A 22370-nucleotide genomic window follows, 5' to 3' on the forward strand; every position below is an offset into this window, starting at 1 on the left:
ACCTGCAGACACCTGCAGACACCTGCAGAACACCTGCAGACACCTGCAGAACACCTGCAGAACACCTGCAGAACACACCTGCAGACACCTGCAGAACACCTGCAGAACACCTGCAAAACACCTGCGGACACCTGCAGAACACCTGCGGACACTTGCAGACACCTGCAGAACACCTGCAAAACACCTGCAGACACCTGCAGAACACCTGCATACACCTGCAGAACACCTGCAGACACCTGCAGAACACCTGCAGAACACTTACAGGGCTTTTCTGCAGGCTGTGACCACTGGCAGCAGCCTCAGAAGAACCCACTCTGAAGCAGAGTATTTCTTCAGGTCAAACATCTCCAGGTCTTGTCCTGAGGACAGTAATATGAAGCCAAGAGCTGACCACTGAGCAGAGGAGAGCCTTTCTGTTCTCAATCTTCCAGATCTGAGGTTCTGTTGAACCTCCTGGACCAGTGAACTATCGTTCAGCTCGTTCAGACAGTGGAACAGGTTGATGATTCTCTCTGAGGACAGATTCTCTCCAATCTTCCTCTTGATGTAGCCAATGATTTCCTGATTGGGCTCTGAGCTGCCTTCACCGTTAATTAGACCTCGTAGAAGAGCCTGATTGGTCGGCAGAGAAAGACCCAAAAGGAACCGCAGGAACAGGTCCAGGTGTCCTTTTTCATTTTGCAAGGCCTCGTCCACCGCACACTGGTAAAAATCAGCCTGTTTGATTTTGGTGTTGAACAGTTTAGAGCCTAAATAACGTAATAAGGTTGTTTTTTCTGACAGTATGTTGGTGCCAGATTGGTGAATGTCAAATGTGCATGAAGAGCAGCGAGAAACTCCTGAACACTCAGATGGACAAAGCAGAACACCTCCTCCTTGAACAGTCCTCGCTCCCTTCTGAACATCTGCGTGAACACTCCTGAGTAGGCATCAGCCGACCTGACGGTGATGCCACAGTCTCTTAGATCGGACTCGTAGAAGATCACATTGCCTTTCTGCAGTTGTTTAAATGCCAGCTTTGCCAGAATTGGAATCATCTCACAGCTCTCTGGACTCCATTGTGGACCTTCCCGTCTCCTCTCTTGTTTTTCGGTGTGGACTGAACAAACAGGAAGTAGATGTACATCGCTGTGAGAGTCTTGGGCAACTCTTCTCGCATCTTCAACACATCCTCAAAAACCTTTGCAGTGACCCAGCAGAAGATTGGGATGTGACACATGATATGGAGGCTTCGAGATGCCTTGATGTGAGAGATGATCCTGCACGCCTGCTCCTCCTCCTTGAACTTCCTCCTAAAGTACTCTTCCTTCTGCACGTCAGTAAACCCTCGCACCTCTGTCCTCATGTCCACAAAATCCGGATGGATCTGATTGGCTGCCGCGGGCCTCGTGGTTATCCAGAGTCGAGCGGAGGGGAGAAGACTTCTGTTAATGAGGTTTGTGAGCAGGACCTCCACCGAGCACGGTGCCTTCACATCTATATCCGCCTCCTGGAATTCATTGGTTCTGGTGTCCATTTCTAGTCGGCTCTCATCCAGCCCATCCAAGATAAACAGAAGCTTGAATTTACAATTGTCAAAATTGGCGTCTCCTGATGACTGCAGAGCTGTAAAGATGCTGTTAAGAGCCTCTATTTGAATGGCCCTGGACTCTTGGATGCACTTATGAGTGAGTTCAGCCAAGGATCGGCGTGTCCCCCTCAACAGGTTCAGCTGGCGAAAGGTGAACGGCAATATGAGATGCACGTCTTGATTGGCTCGTTGTTCTGCCCAGTCCAACACAAACTTGCGGATTAGAAAGGTTTTGCCAATTCCTGCATTTCCATTGGTCAGAACAGTTCTTATGGGTTTATATTTCCCAGCTGGAGGTGTAAACAGGTCACTGGGACTAATGGGTTGTTCTGTGTCTGAAGGGTTCCCAACCATGTCAATCTGAGTGACCTCGTGCTGAGCATTGATGTGTATGTCGCCACCGGTGGTGACGTACAGCTGTGTGTAGACGTCGTCCAGCCGTTGCTCGTCTACCTTCTCATCGCAGCCTTCCTGCACACACATAAACCTGCTCCTCAGGTTTGACTGAAGGTTTGATTGATAAGAGCCGATGGGGACGTGTTCACATGTGGGACCTAAAGCAAAATATACATGCACATGTGTTAGTCGATATATTCAGCAGATATGAATATATTATATATTTATTCCAGAGTGCTTTGAGCTGATGTTTTACAGTTTATCTTCTTCTCAGGTCCAGTTGGGCTTCACATTTCAAAAAGACAAGAACAGCATCACTGGAGTAAAACAATCCCAAAACCTTAAGTAAAGAACTCAGAAGAGCTTTTAAAGCAGGTACGACTGGAATTCTTTCAGACTGACGCTGCAGCAATTTGCTGTTGATGCTGCTGTTGAGATCTGACGCTCAAAGTTTCAGACTGGATCAAGTTTCACTGATTCCTGTGACGGGTGCAGTTTAGGACCCAAAAGCAGCACTCTGGAAAGCTGGACCGTAGTAAAGACTTTTATTAACCCACGGGCAAACAGGAACTCAGGCAGACCAGGAAACACAGGAAATAGTCCGTTCTTCTGGGCCCGCACAAAGTCTATGGGTTGCAGGCTCGGGGAGTGGGACCAGCAGCAGCGAAGTCGGGGCCGGGCGGAGAAGTCTAAACCAGGTGAACCGACAGGAACCAGAGACGCTGAGGCAGAAGTCGTAGTCAGGGGCAGAAAGCAGGTAGGTTGTCCGGGGAACAGGCAAGGCAGGCAGAACGAAGACAGGCAGGGTCGGTAACGGGTAATCTGGCAGAGAAACAACGCTGGAAAGTCTTGCATGAGAGCAGAAGAACAATCTGGCACCGAGTGAGTGTGAGGCTGGAGAATATATACACTGGTAGGTGAGCTGATTGATGTGTGAGGGCAGGTGTGTGATCAGTGACTGAGAGCAGGTGTGGTGATCAGAGGGTGTGATGTGAGCAGGGCAGTGGAAAAGTACTGGGACAGGAGGGAACTGGAGAAAAGGGGCTGTGACAGAACCCCCCTCTCAAGGGACGGCCCCTGACGTCCCAAAAACAAAGGCCAAGCTGAGCCGGGTGGGTGGAGGGGGGCCTGGAGGAGGGCTAAAATTCTTCAGAGGCCTCTGTCTCAGCTTCCTCCTCGTCGCTGGAAGCCTCGGATGACAGGGGGGGACAGAGTCTCTAAATTGGCACCGCCACCAGCCATTGGGATCTTGGAGGGCTGGTCAGGGTGACAGTGATGGAACTCGCGGATGAGCTGCGCATCCAGGATGTGACGGGCCGGAACCCATGACCTCTCCTCTGGGCCGTATCCCTCCCAGTCTACGAGATACTGAAGACCCCTTCCACGGTCGGGGAGCGCAGCAGGCGGCGAACTGTGAAGGCAGGACCCCCACCAATAATCCGTGGAGGTGGTGGCGGCTGAGAAGCCGGCATCAACGGACTCTCTCGAACCGGCTTGATCCTGGAGACATGGAAGGTTGGATGGATCCGCATGGCACAGGGCAGCTTGAGCCTGACAGCCGCAGGGTTGATGACCTTCTCGATAATGAACGGCCCGATGAACTTAGGAGCCAGCTTCTTGGACTCCACCCTTAAGGGAAGGTCTCGGGTCGAGAGCCATACCTTCTGCCCCACCAGGTAAGTGGGAGCCCGGGAGCGATGGCGGTTGGCTGCCGTCGAGTAACGGTCAGCTGCTCGTAGGAGAGCAGCCCTGGCCTGGGTCCAGGTCTGGCGGCAACGGCGGATAAAAGCCTCGACGGACGGACAGGAAGCCTCCCTCTCCAGGGCTGGGAACAGCGGCGGCTGGAAGCCATAGGCGCACTGGAAGGGAGAAAGTCCAGTGGCGGAGCTGGTTAGGGTGTTGTGGGGGCATATTCCACCCACAGTAGCTGCTTGGACCAAGTGGAGGGGTGTCTGGACGCCATGCAGCGAAGCGCCGTCTCCATCTCCTGATTCACCCTCTCCGATTGGCCGTTGGATTGAGGATGGAACCCAGAGGACAGGCTTACGGTGGCCCCGATGAGGCTGCAGAACTCCCGCCAGAATACGGACGTGAACTGGGGACCCCGATCAGAGACTACGTCCGACGGAAGGCCGTGGAGCCGAAATATGTGCTGTAGAACAAGTTCAGCAGTCTCCTTGGCCGACGGAAGCTTGGGTAGGGGCACAAAGTGGGCCATCTTGCTAACCGGTCTACCACAGTCAGGATAGTGGTGAATCCGCCCGACAGTGGCAGACCGGTAACAAAGTCCAGCGAAATATGGGACCAGGGTCGATGTGGCACAGGCAGAGGTTGCAGGTAACCGGCAGGGGCCTGGCGGGAGGACTTGTGCAGACTGCAGATCGGGCAGGCGTTGACAAACTCTCTGGTGTCCTCCTCTAAAGTGGGCCACCAGAACCGCCGCTGCAGGACCTCTTTAGTGCGCTGAATCCCTGGGTGGCAAGTGAGCCGGGAGCCGTAGGCCCATTGTAGGACGTCAGACCTCAGACCGTCCGGGACAAACAGGCGGTCAGGAGGGCAGGAGCTGGGACCAGGTTGGTTCTCCAGGGCAGCCTTTACACGCTCCTCCACCTCCCAGGTGAGAGAAGCCACAAGGCAGGGAGCAGGAATGATGGTGTCTGGGTTGGGGGCAGTGTCTTGAGTCCAGCCCAGCAGTCCGGCCCTGTCTACTGCTGAGCCCTTCCTTTTACTGGGCAATGAGAGACAAAGTGCCCAGCCTGTCCGCAGTAGAGACAGAGGTTCCCCCGTCGTCGTCGCTCTCGCTCCGCCGGAGTCAGGCTGGTGCGTCCCACCTGCATGGGTTCGGCCCCCCCAGATGTGGGCCCTGTGAGAAGGTTGGAGGCGGCTGGAGATCCTTGCAGGGGGGCAGACGACCGGTGCTCCGCCTCTCCCTGGCGTAGCTCTTCTCCTTGCCTGGACGCGCCTGTCCAGCCTTGAAGTCAGGTTGATGAGTCCATCAAGGGAGGGCGGAAGATTAAAGGGAACCAACGCATCCTTTATATATGGCGCTAGCCCATTGAGGAAGGCGTCGCACTGGGCTGCTGGGTTCCAGTCACTAAGCCGGGCCCGGGTACGGAAGTCGATAGCGTAGTCAGCAATGGGCCGACTTCCCTGCTTCGCGCTCATGAGTCCCCCGGTGGCATCCGGACCCAGAGAAACGGGCCCGAAAACCTTACGAAGTTCCGCAGAGAAGGCCTGGAAAGAGGAACAGGCCGGTGTGCCCCTCTCCCACTCTGCCGTTCCCCACAGGCGTGCCCTGCCAGTCAGGTGATTGATGGTAAAAGCGACCCTCGCCGCCTCCGAGGCGAAGGTGTAGGGCTGCAGAGCGAACAGGATTGAACAGTTCGTGAGGAACGGATTGCAGCCCTCTGGGTCCCCAGAATAACGCTCTGGGGTTCCCACCCCGGGCTCTGGAGCAGTGCCTGGTGGGGGAGCAGGAACCAGAGGAGGAGGAGCTGGAGCAGGAACCGGAGCGGCCGGTTGCGACACTGAGACCACCAGCTGTTGGACCTGGGCGGCTACTGACCTTAATGCCTGCTCCAGGGCCGATGCTGTCTCCCGAGCCTCCGCAGCATTGGAGGCTAGCTGGGCCTCGAATTGTTGGAGCCTTCCCTCCACTTGGTCCAAACGAGACTGAGGTGGTGACGAGTGCGCTGGGTCCATGTTTGGCCAGATTGTACTGTGACGGGTGCAGTTTAGGACCCAAAAGCAGCACTCTGGAAAGCTGGACCGTAGTAAAGACTTTCATTAACCCATGGGCAAACAGGAACTCAGGCAGACCAGGAAACACAGGAAATAGTCCGTTCTTCTGGGCCCGCACAAAGTCTATGGGTTGCAGGCTCGGGGAGTGGGACCAGCAGCAGCGAAGTCGGGGCCGGGCGGAGAAGTCTAAACCAGGTGAACCGACAGGAACCAGAGACGCTGAGGCAGAAGTCGTAGTCAGGGGCAGAAAGCAGATAGGTTGTCCGGGGAACAGGAACAAGGCAGGCAGAACGAAGACAGGCAGGGTCGGTAACGGGTAATCCGGCAGGGAAACAACACTGGAAAGTCTTGCATGAGAGCAGAAGAACAATCTGGCACTGAGTGAGTGTGAGGCTGGAGAATATATACACTGGTAGGTGAGCTGATTGATGAGTGAGGGCAGGTGTGTGATCAGTGACTGAGAGCAGGTGTGTGATCAGAGGTGAGGGCAGGTGTGGTGATCAGTGACTGAGAGCAGGTGTGGTGATCAGAGGGTGTGATGTGAGCAGGGCAGTGGAAAAGTACTGGGACAGGAGGGAACTGGAGAAAAGGGGCTGTGACAATTCCAGATCAGGAAAAACAATGAAAGTGGTGGCGGGTCTCAGCAGGTCCGAAGGGTTGATCATGAGTTCTGAACTTGATAGGAGACAAACCTCCATTCCAAGAAAAGACGGTGCAGCTTCATCTGGAAGGATGGGTTAACCCTAACCCTAAGCATGCCTCCTCAGTCAGACCACTTCCTGTGTGTCTTGGTAACAGTTAACTCTAAATTTATGACATTTTAATGACGTTAGTGGTTATGATGGTGCTTGGCTGCAGGTGGTGAAAACATCTCACGGCAGCACTTGGAAGCTCTCATCCATGCCTTTATTACACCTCCATCCATGCCTTTATTACACCTCTATCGATGCCTTTATTACACCTCTATCCATGCCTTTATTACACCTCTATCCATGCCTTAATTACACCTCCATCCATGCCTTTATTACACCTCTATCCATGCCTTTATTACACCTCTATCCATGCCTTTATTAACCCTCCATCCATGCCTTTATTACCCCTGTATCCATGCCTTTATTACACCTCTATCCATGCTTTTATTACACCTCTATCCATGCCTTTATTACACCTCTATACATGCCTTTATACCACCTCATTTCATGCCTTTATTACACCTCTATCCATGCCTTTTTTACACCTCTCCCATGCCTTAATTACACCTCCATCCATGCCTTTATTACATCTCCGTCCATGCCTTTATTACACCTCTATCATGTCTTTATTACACCTCTATCATGCCTTTATTACACCTCTATCCATGCCTTTATTACACTTCTACCCATGCCTTTATTACACCTCTGTCCATGCCTTTATTACACCTCTGTCCATGCCTTTATTACACCTCTGTCCATGCCTTTATCACACCTCTATCCATGCCTTTATCACACCTGTGTCCATGCATTTATCACACCTCTATCATGCCTTTATTACACCTCTATCATGTCTTTATTACACCTCTATCATGCCTTTATTACGCCTCTATCCATGCCTTTATTACACTTCTACCCATGCCTTTATTACACCTCTATCCATGCCTTTATTACACCTCCATCCATGCCTTTATACCACCTCTATCCATGCCTTTATACCACCTCTATCCATTCCTTTATTACACCTCTATCCATGCCTTTCTAACACCTCTATCCATGCCTTTCTAACACCTCTATCCATGCCTTCATTACACCTCTATCCATGCCTTCATTACACCTCTATCCATGCCTTTATTACACCTCTATCCATGCCTTTATTACACCTCCATCCATGCCTTTATTACACTCCGTCCATGCCTTTATTACACCTCTATCATGCCTTTATTACACCTCTATCCATGCCTTTATTACACTTCTACCCATGCCTTTATCACACCTGTGTCCATGCTTTATCACAGCTCTATCCATGCCTTTATTACACCTCTATCATGCCTTTATTACACCTCTATCATGCCTTTATTACACCTCTATCATGCCTTTATTACACCTCTATCCATGCCTTTATTACACTTCTACCCATGCCTTTATTACACCTCTATCCATGCCTTTATTACACCTCTATCCATGCCTTTATTACACCTCCATCCATGCCTTTATACCACCTCTATCCATGCCTTTATACCACCTCTATCCATTCCTTTATTACACCTCTATCCATGCCTTTATTACACCTCTATCCATGCCTTTCTAACACCTCTATCCATGCCTTTATTACACTTCTACCCATGCCTTTATTACACCTCTATCATGCCTTTATTACACCTCTATCCATGCCTTTATTACACCTCTATCCATGCCTTTATAACACCTCTATCCATGCCTTTATTACACCTCTATCAGCTGGATTACTGTAAAGCACCATTAACGTGCCCCGCCCGTCTGTAGTCTCCTGCCCGTTCCCATATTGTCAGCCTCAGGGCGGCTGATCGGCTCCCGGAGGCACCAGAATCTCAGCAGAACCACCTGGAGTGCTGCTCCTAAATCATGAAGCCATCTGCCATCGGACGTTAGACAGCCCCCTTTACTCCACATCTTTAAAAGCCATCTCAGAATGCACCTTTTTCCGGCTATGAGACTTTGATCCTGCTTTTATTGTTTGCGTTGTTTTTTTTCCGTGTTCATTTGTACTGTTGTGAATCTTCTCCTGGTGGTTGCCGAGATGTGTTGATGAGGAAGGAACCTTCGCAGACACCGACTTGGTTATCAGAGATGTTTATGGAGAGAACAGTCAGGCATCAATCGAACACTGCAGTTTGTCCGAGGGAGGTCTCGAGGTCCGATGGTGAAGAACTCCGGAGAGTCTACCTCGATACCTCCTTCTTATAGAGTCGAGTAAACACATTCCTTTCTAATGACCTCACGCTATACCGTATGGTCAACCCAATGGTCTGGTGTTCAGTTATGACCAAAAAAGGGAATAGTGTAGATGCTTCATGATATACATCCTCCTAGTGAGAGCCACCAGGGGCCCACAGGCTCCAGTGTTATCTTTTAGCAGCTCCTATTACCTAAAGGAAGAAGACACCGGACACACATGTGGAGGATGTCCTGATATTGTGCTTAGGTTGGCAGTTAAACACATTACGGCCTTACAGACGTAAAGCCTGCATAGAACAGGTCAGATACTACATATTTCCCCCCTTCGAGACTAAATAGAGTCTCGAAAAATAAAGAATAACCAAGTTTTAATAACAGTGATGGTGACTAATAAAATGGTATAATTTGAAAAAGATTGTTTAATTAGACATGACCAATATGTGAAATTTAGTGGAGTGCGAGAGTGAAAAACCCATCCGACAGACATCTTTCAGTTTGCAACCATCAAAACACCTTAGACGGGAAAATTCTCTCACGGTCCCTCTGTCGACGGCGACCACCTATGGTACTCCAATCCAATTTGCAAAAAGGTTATATTAGGGAAGAGTTTGGCAACCACATACGAGATACTCAGAAAAAAATCAAAAAATGTCCACGATCAGGCTGGTCGTCCCATCGGACCTTACCTTGGACCTTTCCCTGCCTAAGGACCCCTTTCCCTATACCAAAACAAGGAAAAAACCTGAGTTCTCATAGCATCTGCCTACTGATGAAATCTCCCTACTAAATTTATTAATACAAACTTCAAATGTATGCATTAAACACATCAACAGTAATTTTCGAATCTGTAGTTCACAGTCCCCTGATGAAGGATCTTCAGTTGTTCCCCATCTTCATTCAGGGTCCTCCAGCATCTTTCACAGTTCATTTTTGAATTTCTGAGTCCATTCCAACATAGTTGTCACCCCAACGTAGCTCCCCAACTACTGTCCTGGAAACAGAAAACAATGGTGCCAGTATCTTTGCAAAAAACATCGGTTTCATTAAAGAGAATACAATACAAACATATCAAAACATGATTGTCACGATTAAGTAAATTATGTAACCATTTCCCCCCCTTTGTCACCGGAACTACAACGGAGGAAAGGAAAACACAAACACCGTTAAATGCAAAGAATAACATAAGGATATGACTCGAAGGTCACGCTAGATACTGAATTATTGATTATACTGGATATTTATCAACCATCTCATCAGAAATGTCCTCCTCATCTGAATCAGCCAAAGCTTTGTCACTTAAGAGTGGCATCTGGACCTGGTCGGTAGGCATTACTACACCAATCCAACGCAATATCATCGCCTTGGCACAAGTTAATGACAAGGTACAAAAACAAAACATCACACTTAGTGACACTACAACAGCACTGAGAACCTGTACCAACATAGCTCCCATTGGACCAAATTTGTCCTGAAGCCAAGCCGTCGCTGATGTTCCTGCGCTTTCAGAAGGTCCAAACGCATCTCTTATCTTCTTCAAAGCGTCAATCACACTTGTTATGTTATCACCATTGTCTGGAATCAGAGTGTAACAAGCATCTCCTGTCAAGTTCAACGACACACACAAACCTCCTTCTCTGGCCAAGATGTAATCTAGCGCCATGTCATGTTTCAACAACGTAAGTCTGTGACTTCTCTGAGTGTTGGAAAGATGTTCAAAGCCTTTTATGGTTTCATTAGCAAAACCCTGCAGAGTGTACGTAATATTGCTGAGGTACTGGTGGAACAGGTGTCACAGATGGAAATTGATACGATTGGCATGATGTTTGGTTTGATTGCATTTGTGATGTCTGATCAGGTTGGCTTTCCATCACTACTGCTTGCTTTTTCTCTTTGCGTTTGTTATCCACCAGCTGCAGTTGAGTAAGTTGTTTCTAGAGTTTCATTCTTGGTTTTTCAGCTCTTGCTCTTTTCTACGATATAGTTCAACCTGGTGAGCAATGTGATCAATGTAAACACTCTTAATCATGTTCCCAAGACCAACCACCTCTGCTATTTTACTACGCACCGGCAATGGCAATCCCTTCTGAATTTTAGCTCGAATGATAGACTGCTCCATTTGATTAGCATCGGGATCATTGCCTGTGACATTACGCCACGTTTGTAGAGCTCTTGAAACGTAGGCTCTCGGATTTTCTTGTTCACCCAATGGTTCAATGAGGATATTATCAGGATGTATGTTAGTTGGAAACGCATCTTTCAGCGCCCCCCAAAACTGACCTCTGTGAGCAGAAAACAGTTCAGCATCATTTACTGCAGTTGCCATGAACCGAGGCATGCCAGCCTTCTGCAAAAGGTCTTCCATGGCAGACACACCAATGAGATTAGCTAGGAGCCTTTTAATGTCTCCAACAGCAGGTTGTGTTCCAATCAAAAGTTCCTCCAGTTTTGAAATCCAGGGGTGTGCCCCTTCCTGAAGGATAGGTAGCTTCTCTAATATATCTGACATATCGGAGTTCTGCCAAGGTTTATACTCAAGACTTTGACCACGAACAACAACAGGGAACATTTTGTTAGCAGAGCTGTCCTTCTTTGAACGCAAGGCGTAGTCAGAAGTGATCAGCCTTGAAAGCCTCCCCTTCTTTAACGACTTACGCCGTTTTTCCATATCTTCCAATTGTCTTTCTAGCATCTTATGAGCTTCTGGAGTTCCCGTCAAGCTAATGTCTAAACGACACTGTTCGATACCCCTCTCAAGATTTCTCAAAGCACGTTGTCTTTCCTCAGAGGAAGAACAATTGCCGTCTGAGTCTTCATCAGTGTCTGACCCTGAGCTGTCATCGGTCAGATCTTGACCAGACTTAGCTTTCTTTTTAGATTCATTACCCCTCTTTTCAGCTTTAGCCAACACACGCTTAATGGCGGGATCATAGCCACCTATGGCTTCATCCGTACCGCTCTCATCATCATCCTCCAGAAGCAGTGTGTTGTAAACATCATCTCGTGTTTTCTTGATTTAGATTTTGGAGTTGTCGGATAAATGTGTATGACTGTTTTTGCCTTTCCCTTTTCAACAGTTTGGTTGTGATCATCTTTAATGTTGTACTTGCCTTTCTGGCTGAGTACAGGAAGTTGTGGATAGATGTCAGTGTATTCAGTTTCTGTCTATACGGTGGAGGGGTTGTTACAGGAGCCGTGTGAGAGAAAGGAGTGTTAATCTCTTCCACAAGCGCCGCTGTTTGTTTTGCGGTTCTTTCAATAATTTCTTTAGCTATTTTGTTTTTCTTTTTTGCAGCCAATCTCAACTTCTGTCCCTCCTGTTCAAACAGTTGCAACATTGCGAGTTCAGTCTGTCTTTTTTCTGCACGAGACTTCCCCCTTTTTCCTTTTTTCTCATTTGCTTTATAAGCGGTAACAAGTGTACAGATTGTTTGAATCACATCAGGGTTGAGGGTACCTTCAACCGGCCAAGGTTGTTCAATATCTGGCCAACGCTTGTTCCATTTCTTTGAGGCCCCTGGTAGGCCTTTAATAAGGGGATTGTTTTTCTGCACCACCTCAATTGGGGTCATGCGTTTAACCGCTTTACTCTCCACTTTTGACATTTTGCTGTAGCAGTTGTCTTAGGAAAGTACGGTATATCAATTTCAAACCTTAATATGTAAATGCTGTGTTTATTTCACTTTAATGTTTAATTTAAATGCAAAACTATTAATTGTTTAACTGAAAAGTACAAAAAGAAATAAATTCAATTAATATAGGAATCTAGAAATATAAAAACGTGAAAGGAAACAGCCAAGTAAAATTATAGTAAAGAATTAATAAAGAAGAGTGTGTAAATCAAATTAAAAGGTTGAAGAAAATTATAAATTCCTCATAACTTTCAAACAAATCTGGTCTGACTCTAAACCTGTCCAAATGATCTGCAAAACAATCGCTGTAGATGTTTGTCCAAAAGATTATGGTGTGTGTATATATAAAATTTCACTGGCCTTAGTGCAAGACCGTTATGTCGCCACCAGCAGATCAATTCCTCCTCTCGTCTGTCCCTACTGGAGTCAAGTTCAGGTGCATCAAAAGTGTAAAAAGGAAACAGAAAAAATTCAATAATTCATGAACTGTCAAACTCCTTCAACAAAATAAAAAGTGCACAATTCTTGAACATTATCATAAATTGTCAACAAACTTCTAATTAATGTGTTATTATCATTGTTTTATCAAATTATTGTTATTTTTAATGTTATTGTTATGATAAACAATCATCAACAGCAAACAGTCATTTAACAATCATTCATAAACAATAATCAGCCAAGTAGATAAACCTGTTGCATTTATGCCCCAGCATATCTCTTCTTAAATTCCAACACACATCAAACAATCAAACTCTGATCAATAAAGGAGAGAGAAAATGTGTGCTCCGTTTCTAACTCCTGATGAAAGCCGTCACTTCAGAAAGTGAGAGAGGGTTGAGTGGGGAGGGACTCTCCGCCACACCCTAGGGGGAGCCAACTAGCTCCCCCCTTGAAGTCGAGAACCACTTCCTGTTCACTCTCGATAGTCGGAGGGTGAACATCCGTTCTCGCCAGCTCCAAGCTAGTCACTGGTTGCAGGCCCAACACACAGCCGCGAACTGTGAGCCACACCTGAGATCCAAAGGATCCAAATCAACCAACAACGAATATGAATAATTTTCAAAATCAATATAAGTAAAGTTCTTCAAAGATATTACATAAACATAGAAATCCGCAAAAACAAACTCTATATTTCTCAACTTTTCTTTGTTCACCACTCCTTCAGCATATATGTATATGTGAGTATGTGTGTGTGTGTGTGTGTGTATGTGTGGGGGTGTACATGGACCTTGCGGTCCTGCTGGATCACAGCCAGTTTCCTTGTCTCCGCACAGAATTATATGATATTCTTCACTACCAGGACCACCCTTAGGTCCTCATCAAACTTCAGATAAGGTCTCAACAATCTATCTGAGGTACAAAAAGATTTTTCCTTTATTTCTTAGAGTTTCCATCAATTACCCAATTTTTAGCCCCAACTATGGTAACATCCCCCAAAAGTCACTTTAAACAAAGAGAGAGAGAGAAGAGAGAGAGAGAGAGAGAGAGAGAGAGAGAGACGAACAGAACACAGAATCAAATCACGCACACGCCGGCTCCACAGACACACAATCTGTCCATGCAGATTTATCCTATTTAGACGTCCCGGCGCCGCTGCCGTAAACCACAGTTTCACGCGACTGTCCGCACTAAATTTACCACCCTGAAAAGTGGGCCCCTGACCGTAAAAGAGTGTCTTCAAACGCACTCGTCAGCCACGTCAGAGAGGACACCCCCGACCCGGAGATAACCCCAGTTTTCCAATCCCTCAAAAGAGAGAGACCGGCCTGTGTGCTCCGAAAGGAAACACAGGACTTAGGGCAAATTGTCCTAAACCGCGGCTTTTTAACACTTTAACATCATTTCCTGGCCGTATCTCGACACATTCCTAGTGTCCACGCGCTCTGTCGCCAATCCTGTACATAACACAGTGTACAGACCGAATAAAATAAATTCAGAATCAGCTGTCCTTTTTAGCTGAAGTGAGCCGTGTAATAAACCTCATGGCCTGTCTCTCCTCCAGAGCCACTACTTCAATCTTTCACAAAACATAAAACAAAAGGTCAAATTGAACAATTTAGAAGAAGTATTCCCCAACATCAACACAAAAATGTACATCCACACTAATTATCTTTACGGTGTGTCTAAATTACTCCCCAAAAGCTTAATAGAACCAACTATCACCCCAATGTGTGGAAAGTGCGCGCTTTACTTGCCAGCTTGGAGCGGAAGTTGGTCCGAGGAGGCAGATGGAGAAGACGACAGCCACAACCGATCCTGTTCGTGACGCCAAATTTGTTGTGAATCTTCTCCTGGTGGTTGCCGAGATGTGTTGATGAGGAAGGAAACTTCGCAGACACCGACTTGGTTATCAAAGATGTTTATTGGAGAGAACAGTCAGGCATCAATCGAACACTGCAGTTTGTCCGAGGGAGGTCTCGAGGTCCCGATGGTAAAGAACTCCGGAGAGTCTACCTCGATACCTCCTTCTTATAGAGTCGAGTAAACACATTCCTTTCTAATGACCTCACGCTATACCGTATGGTCAACCCAATGGTCTGGTGTTCAGTTATGACCAAAAAAGGGAATAGTGTAGATGCTTCATGATATATATCCTCCTAGTGAGAGCCACCAGGGGCCCACAGGCTCCAGTGTTATCTTTTAGCAGCTCCTATTACCTAAAGGAAGAAGACACTGGACACACATGTGGAGGATGTCCTGATATTGTGCTTAGGTTGGCAGTTAAACACATTACGGCCTTACAGACGTAAAGCCTGCATAGAACAGGTCAGATACTACAGTACCTATTTTTATCTGAGCTACTTTATAATTGTAATGATTGCTTTTAAAGTGCTTCATGAATATCATCATTAAACAACTCTGGATGTTTTACCCGACGTGTTTTGAGCTTTCTGTTCTCCGTTCAACACTTTATTCTCAATGTTAAGTGTTATTATTTGATAACGCCCTTACCCTATTGATTACGGTACCTTTATTTTGTTGTATCATACAATGTTTATGTCACCTGTAGGATGTGACGACGTTGCTCCTTGTATGTTCCGGTTAAGAGCGCGGGAAGCTGAGTAGTTCCTGTTCCTATAATAAAGATTATACCACCTGGCTAAAGTCACTGAAGGGATTCGCTTGCTTATGCTCCACTACGCATAGATGCTGTGCAGCAAAACTGACCACCTTGACAGTTTATGGGCCCAGGCTATGTTGGACACAAGGATAGCATTCGGAACTGTCGGAAGAAGTGAACAAGACGGAATAACACGGAGCTTCGGTGGACAACTTGGAGATAAGTGAGTCAAAACTCGAATGAAGCTTTCCCGATATATTACGCTGAAATGGCTAACAGAACCGCAACCCCAGCTCCGCAACTAGTTTTTGATGGCTTAGAACAGGGGTGGGGAACCTCCGGCTTCCGGGCCGTATAAGGCCCGCGAGACCATTTCTACCGGCCCGCAACGCAATAAGATTGTAGTATGAATGAATAAAAAAAAAAATCAGGAAAAAACGTATCGGCAGCCATTCATTTTCTGAGATAAAACGGACGGTAATGTTATGTCCGAGCAAAGGTCAGGGTCAGTGAACACAGCATGTGATGTACGTAGTGGGCTGGACTGATTGACACGGACAAAAAATTGATGTATCATGGCGACCGTCAAGAAAAGGAAGGTGGATGCAGAATGCCGTTTATTCCAGGAGAAATGGACAAATGATTTTTTCTTTGTCGAAATAAAAGGCAAGTCAGTGTGCCTAGTTTGTGGCGAGGCGCTGGCGGTGATGAAAAAGGCAAATCTCGAGCGCCATTACAGCACGAAACATGCTAAACTCGACGAGTTGAAAGGACAGAAGCGTGTGGATAAAGTTAACGCTCTTCGTCGGAGTTTGGAGGCTCAACAAGCAGCTTTCATACGACCATCTTCCGACAGAGAGAATATTACACGAGCAAGTTTTGTGGTGAGTGAATTAATAGCCAAGAAGCTGAAACCTCACGCCGAAGGAGAGTTCGTGAAGGAGTGCCTCGTAGCCGCCGCTGAGGTTCTCGCGCCGGACAAAGTAAAACGTTTTCAAAGCGTCAGTTTGTCTCGAAGAACCGTTGCAGACAGGATTACTGACATGGCACAAAATATTGAAAAAACACTGAGGGACACTGCAAGAGACTGAGTATTTTTCTCTGGCCTGTGATGAGACAACTGACATCACAAACACAGCGCAGCTTGCCATTTTTGTGCGTGGGATTACCGCCAACTTTGAAATAAAGGAGGAGTTGTTGTCTTTGCAAGCCATGCATGGCACTAGTAAAGGTGAGGATTTGTTCAGTCAAGTTGTTGTGGCCATGAACAATTTTGAACTGCCATTTGAGAAGTTGAGCGGAATCGCCACTGATGGAGCACCCGCAATGGTTGGCACGCAAAAAGGATTGACTGCATTAGTCAAAAAAGAAATGAGCCGTCTGTGTCTGGATCCAAGTGATATAGTTGTGTGCCACTGTATCATACATCAAGAGAGTCTGTGTGCACATTCCCTGAAGCTTAACAATGTGATGAAAACCGTTGTGTCCACCATAAACTTCATCAAAAGCAGAGGGCTGAACAACCGCCAGTTCAAGGAGCTACTCAGCGAGCTTGAGTCAGAGTACGGTGATCTGGTTTATCACTGTGAAGTGCGATGGCTGAGTCGTTCAAATATGCTCGCACGGTTTTATACACTGCGGGAAGAGGTCAAACACTTCATGGAGATGAAGACTTCCAGACACTATTAATTAAGAATAGAATCAGACATGAAACGTCTGCACCCTATTCACCCCATCGAAATGGTACAGCAGAAAGAGGCTGACGCACCCTATATGAAATGGGCAGGTGCCTACTGTTAGAAAGTAACTGACCAAATACACTTTGGAACTATGCTGTACAGACAGCTGCTTATGTTAGAAACAGATGCTACAGTAGGCGAACAAAGAAAATGCCATACGAGCTATTTACAGGAAAAGAACCAAACATAGCTAAAATGCAAAAATTTGGATCACTATGCTATGCCTACAAACACTTAGACAAAGGGAAATTAGACTCTAAGTGTGAGCAGGGTATTTTTGTGGGCTATGATAAAAACAGCCCAGCGTACCTGGTGTATTATCCAGAGAAAGAAAAGGTTCAGAAACACAGATTGGTGAAGTTCACAACCAAGACTGGAACGGAAAAAAGAAACACAGAATTGTGAGTCATACATTAGGTATAGTGATTGGGAGCTGCACCCCAAGGTCAATGATAAAAGGGAAATTTATGTTGATGACAAGGACAAAAATGGATTATGTCAATATATACCAAATGATGGTGCTGAGCCCTTACCTGAACAGACTGAGAGCACACAGCCAGGTACAACCATTGAGACTGTACAAAGAAGAAACCCACCATCATGCAATGTTTATGTCACCTGTAGAACGTGACGTTGTTGCTCCTTGTATGTTCTGGTTAAGAGCGCGGGAAGCTGAGTAGTTCCTGTTCCTATAATAAAGATTATACCACCTGGCTAAAGTCAATGAAGGGATTCACTTGCTTATTCTCCACTACGCATAGATGCTGTGCAGCAGTTTAACCTTTAACCTCAAGATTCAAGATTCAAGAGTACTTTATTGATCCCTTTAGGGCAAGGGTGGGGAACCCTTTTCATATCGAGGGCCATTTCAATTTTCATAAAGTCCTCCGAGGGCCATACTATTATGAACACATACCTAGGGATGCAAAAAAAAAGACAAAAAAAAAGAGTCTATAACCACTGTGTTACTAAGTCTCATGATTGCTGCATTTGAGTTTGAATTATTTATTTAGCACACATGCATATAAAATCACCAAAAAAATAGAATAAAATGACAAGTAAAATATGTTTTCATGATCATACAAAACAATAAAAAGAGGTGCAGAGTTGAGGTAAGAGACCCGTAAGGGCCTGTTCGAGGCCTCTACTCACAAAAACTGCAATACAACAAGATAATCAAGAAAATAAATGAAGAAAGAAAGATAAAGACAATAATAACAACAACAACAACAACAACTAGAAAGCACTCGGAGAGCGCAGACCTCCGCCAAGCGCAACAATTCCTGGCATATTGTGATTTCCACCATAAATATTAGTCTCACATATACTTTGACTACATATTTAGATTCCTTGACCATAAAACATACCGTTAGCCACTGGAATCATCACAATATATGTCTTAGTTCAATAGTTATTCACGAAAAAAAATTCACGCTTTGAAACAATTTTACTTTGTCCGGCGCGAGCGCCTCAGCGTTCACACGAACTCTCCTTCGGCGTGAGGTTTCAGCTTCGTGGCTATTAATTCACTCACCACAAAACTTGCACGCGTAATATTCTCTCTGTCGGTACATGGTCGTGTGAAAGCTGCTTGTTGAGCCTCCAAACTCCGGCGAAGAGCGTTAATTTTATCCAAACTCCTCTGTCCTTTCAACTCGTCGAGTTTAGCGTGTTTCGCTAAGCATTTTTCGTCCGTGTCAATCAGTCCAGCCCACTACGTACATCACATGCTGTGTTCACTGACACTGACCTTGACTCGGACATAACATAACCGTCTGTTTTATCTCAGAAACGGAAAATATTTCCTCGTTACGAAAGAAATTTCAGGATACGAAAGGCAAAAATACGCTATACCCTACCGCTGCTACTCGCAGCTCGCGGAGTTTAGCGAACGGTCCACTGTATAAGTGCACATATAAAATATAAAAATCTTATTGCGTTGCGGGCCGGTAGAAATGGTCTCGTAGGCCGTATACGGCCCGGAGGCCGGGGGTTCCCCACCCCTGCTTTAGGGGGTGTCCATCAGGGAAATTAGCATCTCCAAAGAAACGTACAGCACTGTACAAAATTTCCCACCACCATTACACCCCATTAAACCTATTAAAGATAATAAAAATATAATAAAATAAGAAATAAAATAGAATAAATTAAAATAGAATATGAATATAAATATAAAAATGTTCCAGTTCTCCTGTTGGCCCTCCTCCCCCCCTGTGAGGAGTTGAACAGCCTGATGGCTCGGGGGATGAATGAGTTCCCCAGTCTGTTGGTCCTGAACTCGCCTGCATTAAAGGCTTTAGAACAGAAACTGAAACAAGCGTCACTGACCTGTTGGATCTGAACTGACAGCTGAAGATTTTGCAGAATGTCGTTCCGAGGTATCTTCTCTAAATCTTCTTGGTGACTTTCCACGGCTCCTTGATCTTTGTTAGCCTTCACCATCAATCCACAACGACCGTCCTCTCTCTGGTCTCTAGTTGGTAGTTTTTAAGCGGGGTCGAAGCCTCCCATGATTCCAGGATCTTTCAGATAAAATTTGAATTTATTGAATTCTTCCTCAGTTAAATCCTCCAGAACCTTCAGCAGGATCTCTTGGGCCATTGTAGTGTCCTGCTGGCAGTAGACCTGCAATCAAGTGAGTGAAGGAACATTTCAGGAGTGAACTACACACCTTCTCTATAGAGCAGGAGTGCTCATTACGTCGATCCCGATCTACCGGTCGATCCCGATCTACCGGTTGGTCGATCGCGGCGTGACATTTAAAAATATCAGCCTATCATTCGTCCCGTCACGTGATTGATGTACAGGCCCCAGTGAGATGACAACTGAAGTTGACAATCAGGCGACCAGTCACGTGCAAACAACAGCGCTGAGTGCAGCAGAACGACGTCAGCCTATCAGCAGTCCCGTGACTTGATTGACATACAGGGCAGCCAATCAGAAGCGCTAAACTATTCAGCCAATTACCTCTGATTTTAAGCCACCGCTAAAGCTGATGGTCATCAAATGACTGAGGGAGCGGGACCAAGTAAGAAGACAAAAACAGATCACTTTCATATCGGCCAGTGCAAACATCTACTTTCTACATGAAGATGATGAAGTCCAAAAAGCGTTGCACCGTGACTGATGAACATCTGGAGGTGTGGGTGAGGCTGTCAGCAGCTACGGTCCCTGTGCCTCCCTGGCTGGTTCAGTTCAGTGCACGTCAGCAAAGTAAACTTAGGTAATGACAAAAAAAGGTTAATAGTTAATTATTATGTGTGTTTTGCCATATTGGCTCATTCAGTTAAGCAAAGTACATCAACTGTACATACAAATAATCCTCAATACATTTGAAAATAATTACTGTTTTGCATTTTTGTGGTGGGTAGATCACTTTGACTTGGTCATTTTGTAAGTAGCTCGCATGCTGAAAAAGTGTGAGCACCCTGATTTAGAGCCTCCGTCCCCAAAAACCATCGTTCAGGAGATGGTTTAAAGGTTGAATGAGTCATTAACGATGGTCCAAAGTTGGTTAGTTAGTAACGGGACAGGAAATCAGACAGAGAGAGGAGCAACGATAGTTGTGGGGGAGCAGATCACAGAAAGCTGTTTTGATCATTTTCTGGATGAACCTACATCAACCTTCTCTCTCAAAGCTGCTTCAGTCACATGGGGCCCAAACGCACCTCCCAAATGTGAGACCCTTAACTCTGAACTCTTTATTTTGAAATGGCAACTAACTTGAATTGGTTTAGTTGGCTGATGGAACTGCTCCAAAGTGACATTTGACAGGCCAACGACCGGGACTGGGACAGCCCATAATACCCATATTAGTAACGTGGACCAACGAAAGGGGACAAAAGCCAAAGTTTTCAGAATCAGCCTAAAGAAACATATGACAGAAGACATCAAAGACTTTAGGAACAAAGGCAGCGCATGTGCCATCGAGCTGCATCTCTCCAGGGTCGTGATTAGTAGCAGGTTATGATACAGTAGCACAGATCATCAAAGAACACGAGCACGTTGTCTAGAATCAAAGAAAAGAACAAAGCTGCATGAAACAGTTGTGATCAGGGCGACTCAAGTAGTTCTGAGGGATCTGGAGACAAGGCGGCATTGTTGATGACAAACAGGAACAAACAAAAACATCGATCTGATATTGATATTAGAATGGACAGCACACACACACACACACACACCACAACACACACCACTCATACAGCACACACACACACACACACACACACACACACACACACACACTCACACACTCACACGCTCACACACACACACCCTCACCTCTCACACACACACACACACTCACACACTCATCAGCAGCAGTAAAATTCCACCACCATGACCCAAACACACTCCGCTCTGCCCGTCGACAGTTTGAACAGCTTCATATCGCCGTCGGCGCCACCCTGAATGAAACGGTTCCGTTCTAGAGCGACGCCACCAACGGTTACCTGAGGCAGGTGTAGCGGATCCATGCTGTCGGGTCACTGATCTCTTCAGCCCGATCAAGGCTGTGGAGGACAGTGGTGACACTGGTCACATCACCAGGTGTCTCACACAGAAACTCTTCAAAGCCATCACAGATGTTCACGCTCCGCTCTACACGGGACGGCGTGCCCTCACCATGGGGGCGGAGCGGCACAGCGTTGAGACGGGTGGAGGCCGCACCGTGGACGCCGTCACCATGGGGGCGGAGCGGCACAGCGTTGAGACGGGTGGGCCGCAGACCGCGGACCCCCTCACCGTGGGGGCGGAGCGGCACAGCGTTGAGACGGGTGGAGGCCGCAGACCGCGGACGCCCTCACCGTGGGGGCGGAGCGGCACAGCGTTGAGACGGGTGGAGGCCGCAGACCGCAGACGCCCTCACCGTGGGGGCGGAGTGGCACAGCGTTGAGACTGGTAGACGCTGCAGACCGTGGACGCCCTCGCCGTGGGGGCGGAGCGGCACAGCGTTGAGACGGGTGGAGGCAGCAGACCGAGGACGCCCTCGCCGTGGGGGCGGAGCGGCACAGCGTTTAGACGGGTGGAGGCCGCAGACCGCGGACGCCCTCTCCGTGGGGGCGGAGCGGCACAGCGTTGAGACGGGTGGATGCCTTAGACCGCCGACGCGCTCGCCGTGGGGGGAGCGGCACAGCGTTGAGACGGGTGGAGGCCGCAGACCGCGGACGCCCTCGCCGTGGGGGCGAAGCGGCACAGCGTTGAGACGGGTGGAGGCTGCAGACCGTGGACGCCCTCACCGTGGGGGCGGAGCGGAGTCGCACAGCGTTGAGATGGGTGGAGGCTGCAGACCGTGGACGCCCTCACCGTGGGGGCGGAGCGGAGTGGCAC

The 22370-nt window shown here is 47.2% G+C and overlaps 2 protein-coding genes across 2 annotated transcripts in view; both read right to left on the reverse strand.

Annotated features, from left to right (window-relative positions):
* Positions 1–22370, reverse strand: part of LOC130525936 (NACHT, LRR and PYD domains-containing protein 3-like) — a 46309-nt gene that overhangs the window by 2338 nt on the left and 21601 nt on the right. The window lies entirely within an intron of this gene.
* Positions 262–17627, reverse strand: LOC130526169 (NACHT, LRR and PYD domains-containing protein 3-like). The gene is made up of 2 exons (XM_057033614.1): positions 17576–17627; positions 262–2124 (listed from the first exon to the last, which is right to left on the reverse strand). The coding sequence occupies exons 1-2, from the start codon at positions 17610–17612 to the stop codon at positions 1034–1036; spliced, it is 1128 nt and encodes a 375-aa protein (XP_056889594.1). The 5' UTR covers positions 17613–17627; the 3' UTR covers positions 262–1033.

This window comes from Takifugu flavidus, chromosome 5 (assembly GCF_003711565.1).
Source record: "Takifugu flavidus isolate HTHZ2018 chromosome 5, ASM371156v2, whole genome shotgun sequence".
NCBI classification, from domain to species: Eukaryota; Metazoa; Chordata; class Actinopteri; order Tetraodontiformes; family Tetraodontidae; genus Takifugu; species Takifugu flavidus.

Coding starts and splice junctions, on each gene's coding strand:
- LOC130526169 (XM_057033614.1), bottom strand. CDS start 17,612: ATGGTTGTACCTGGCTGTGTGCTCTCAGTCTGTTCAG. Junction 2,125..17,575: donor TGTGCTCTCAGTCTGTTCAG/GTAAGGGCTCAG, acceptor ATTTTGCTTTAG/GTCCCACATGTGAACACGTC.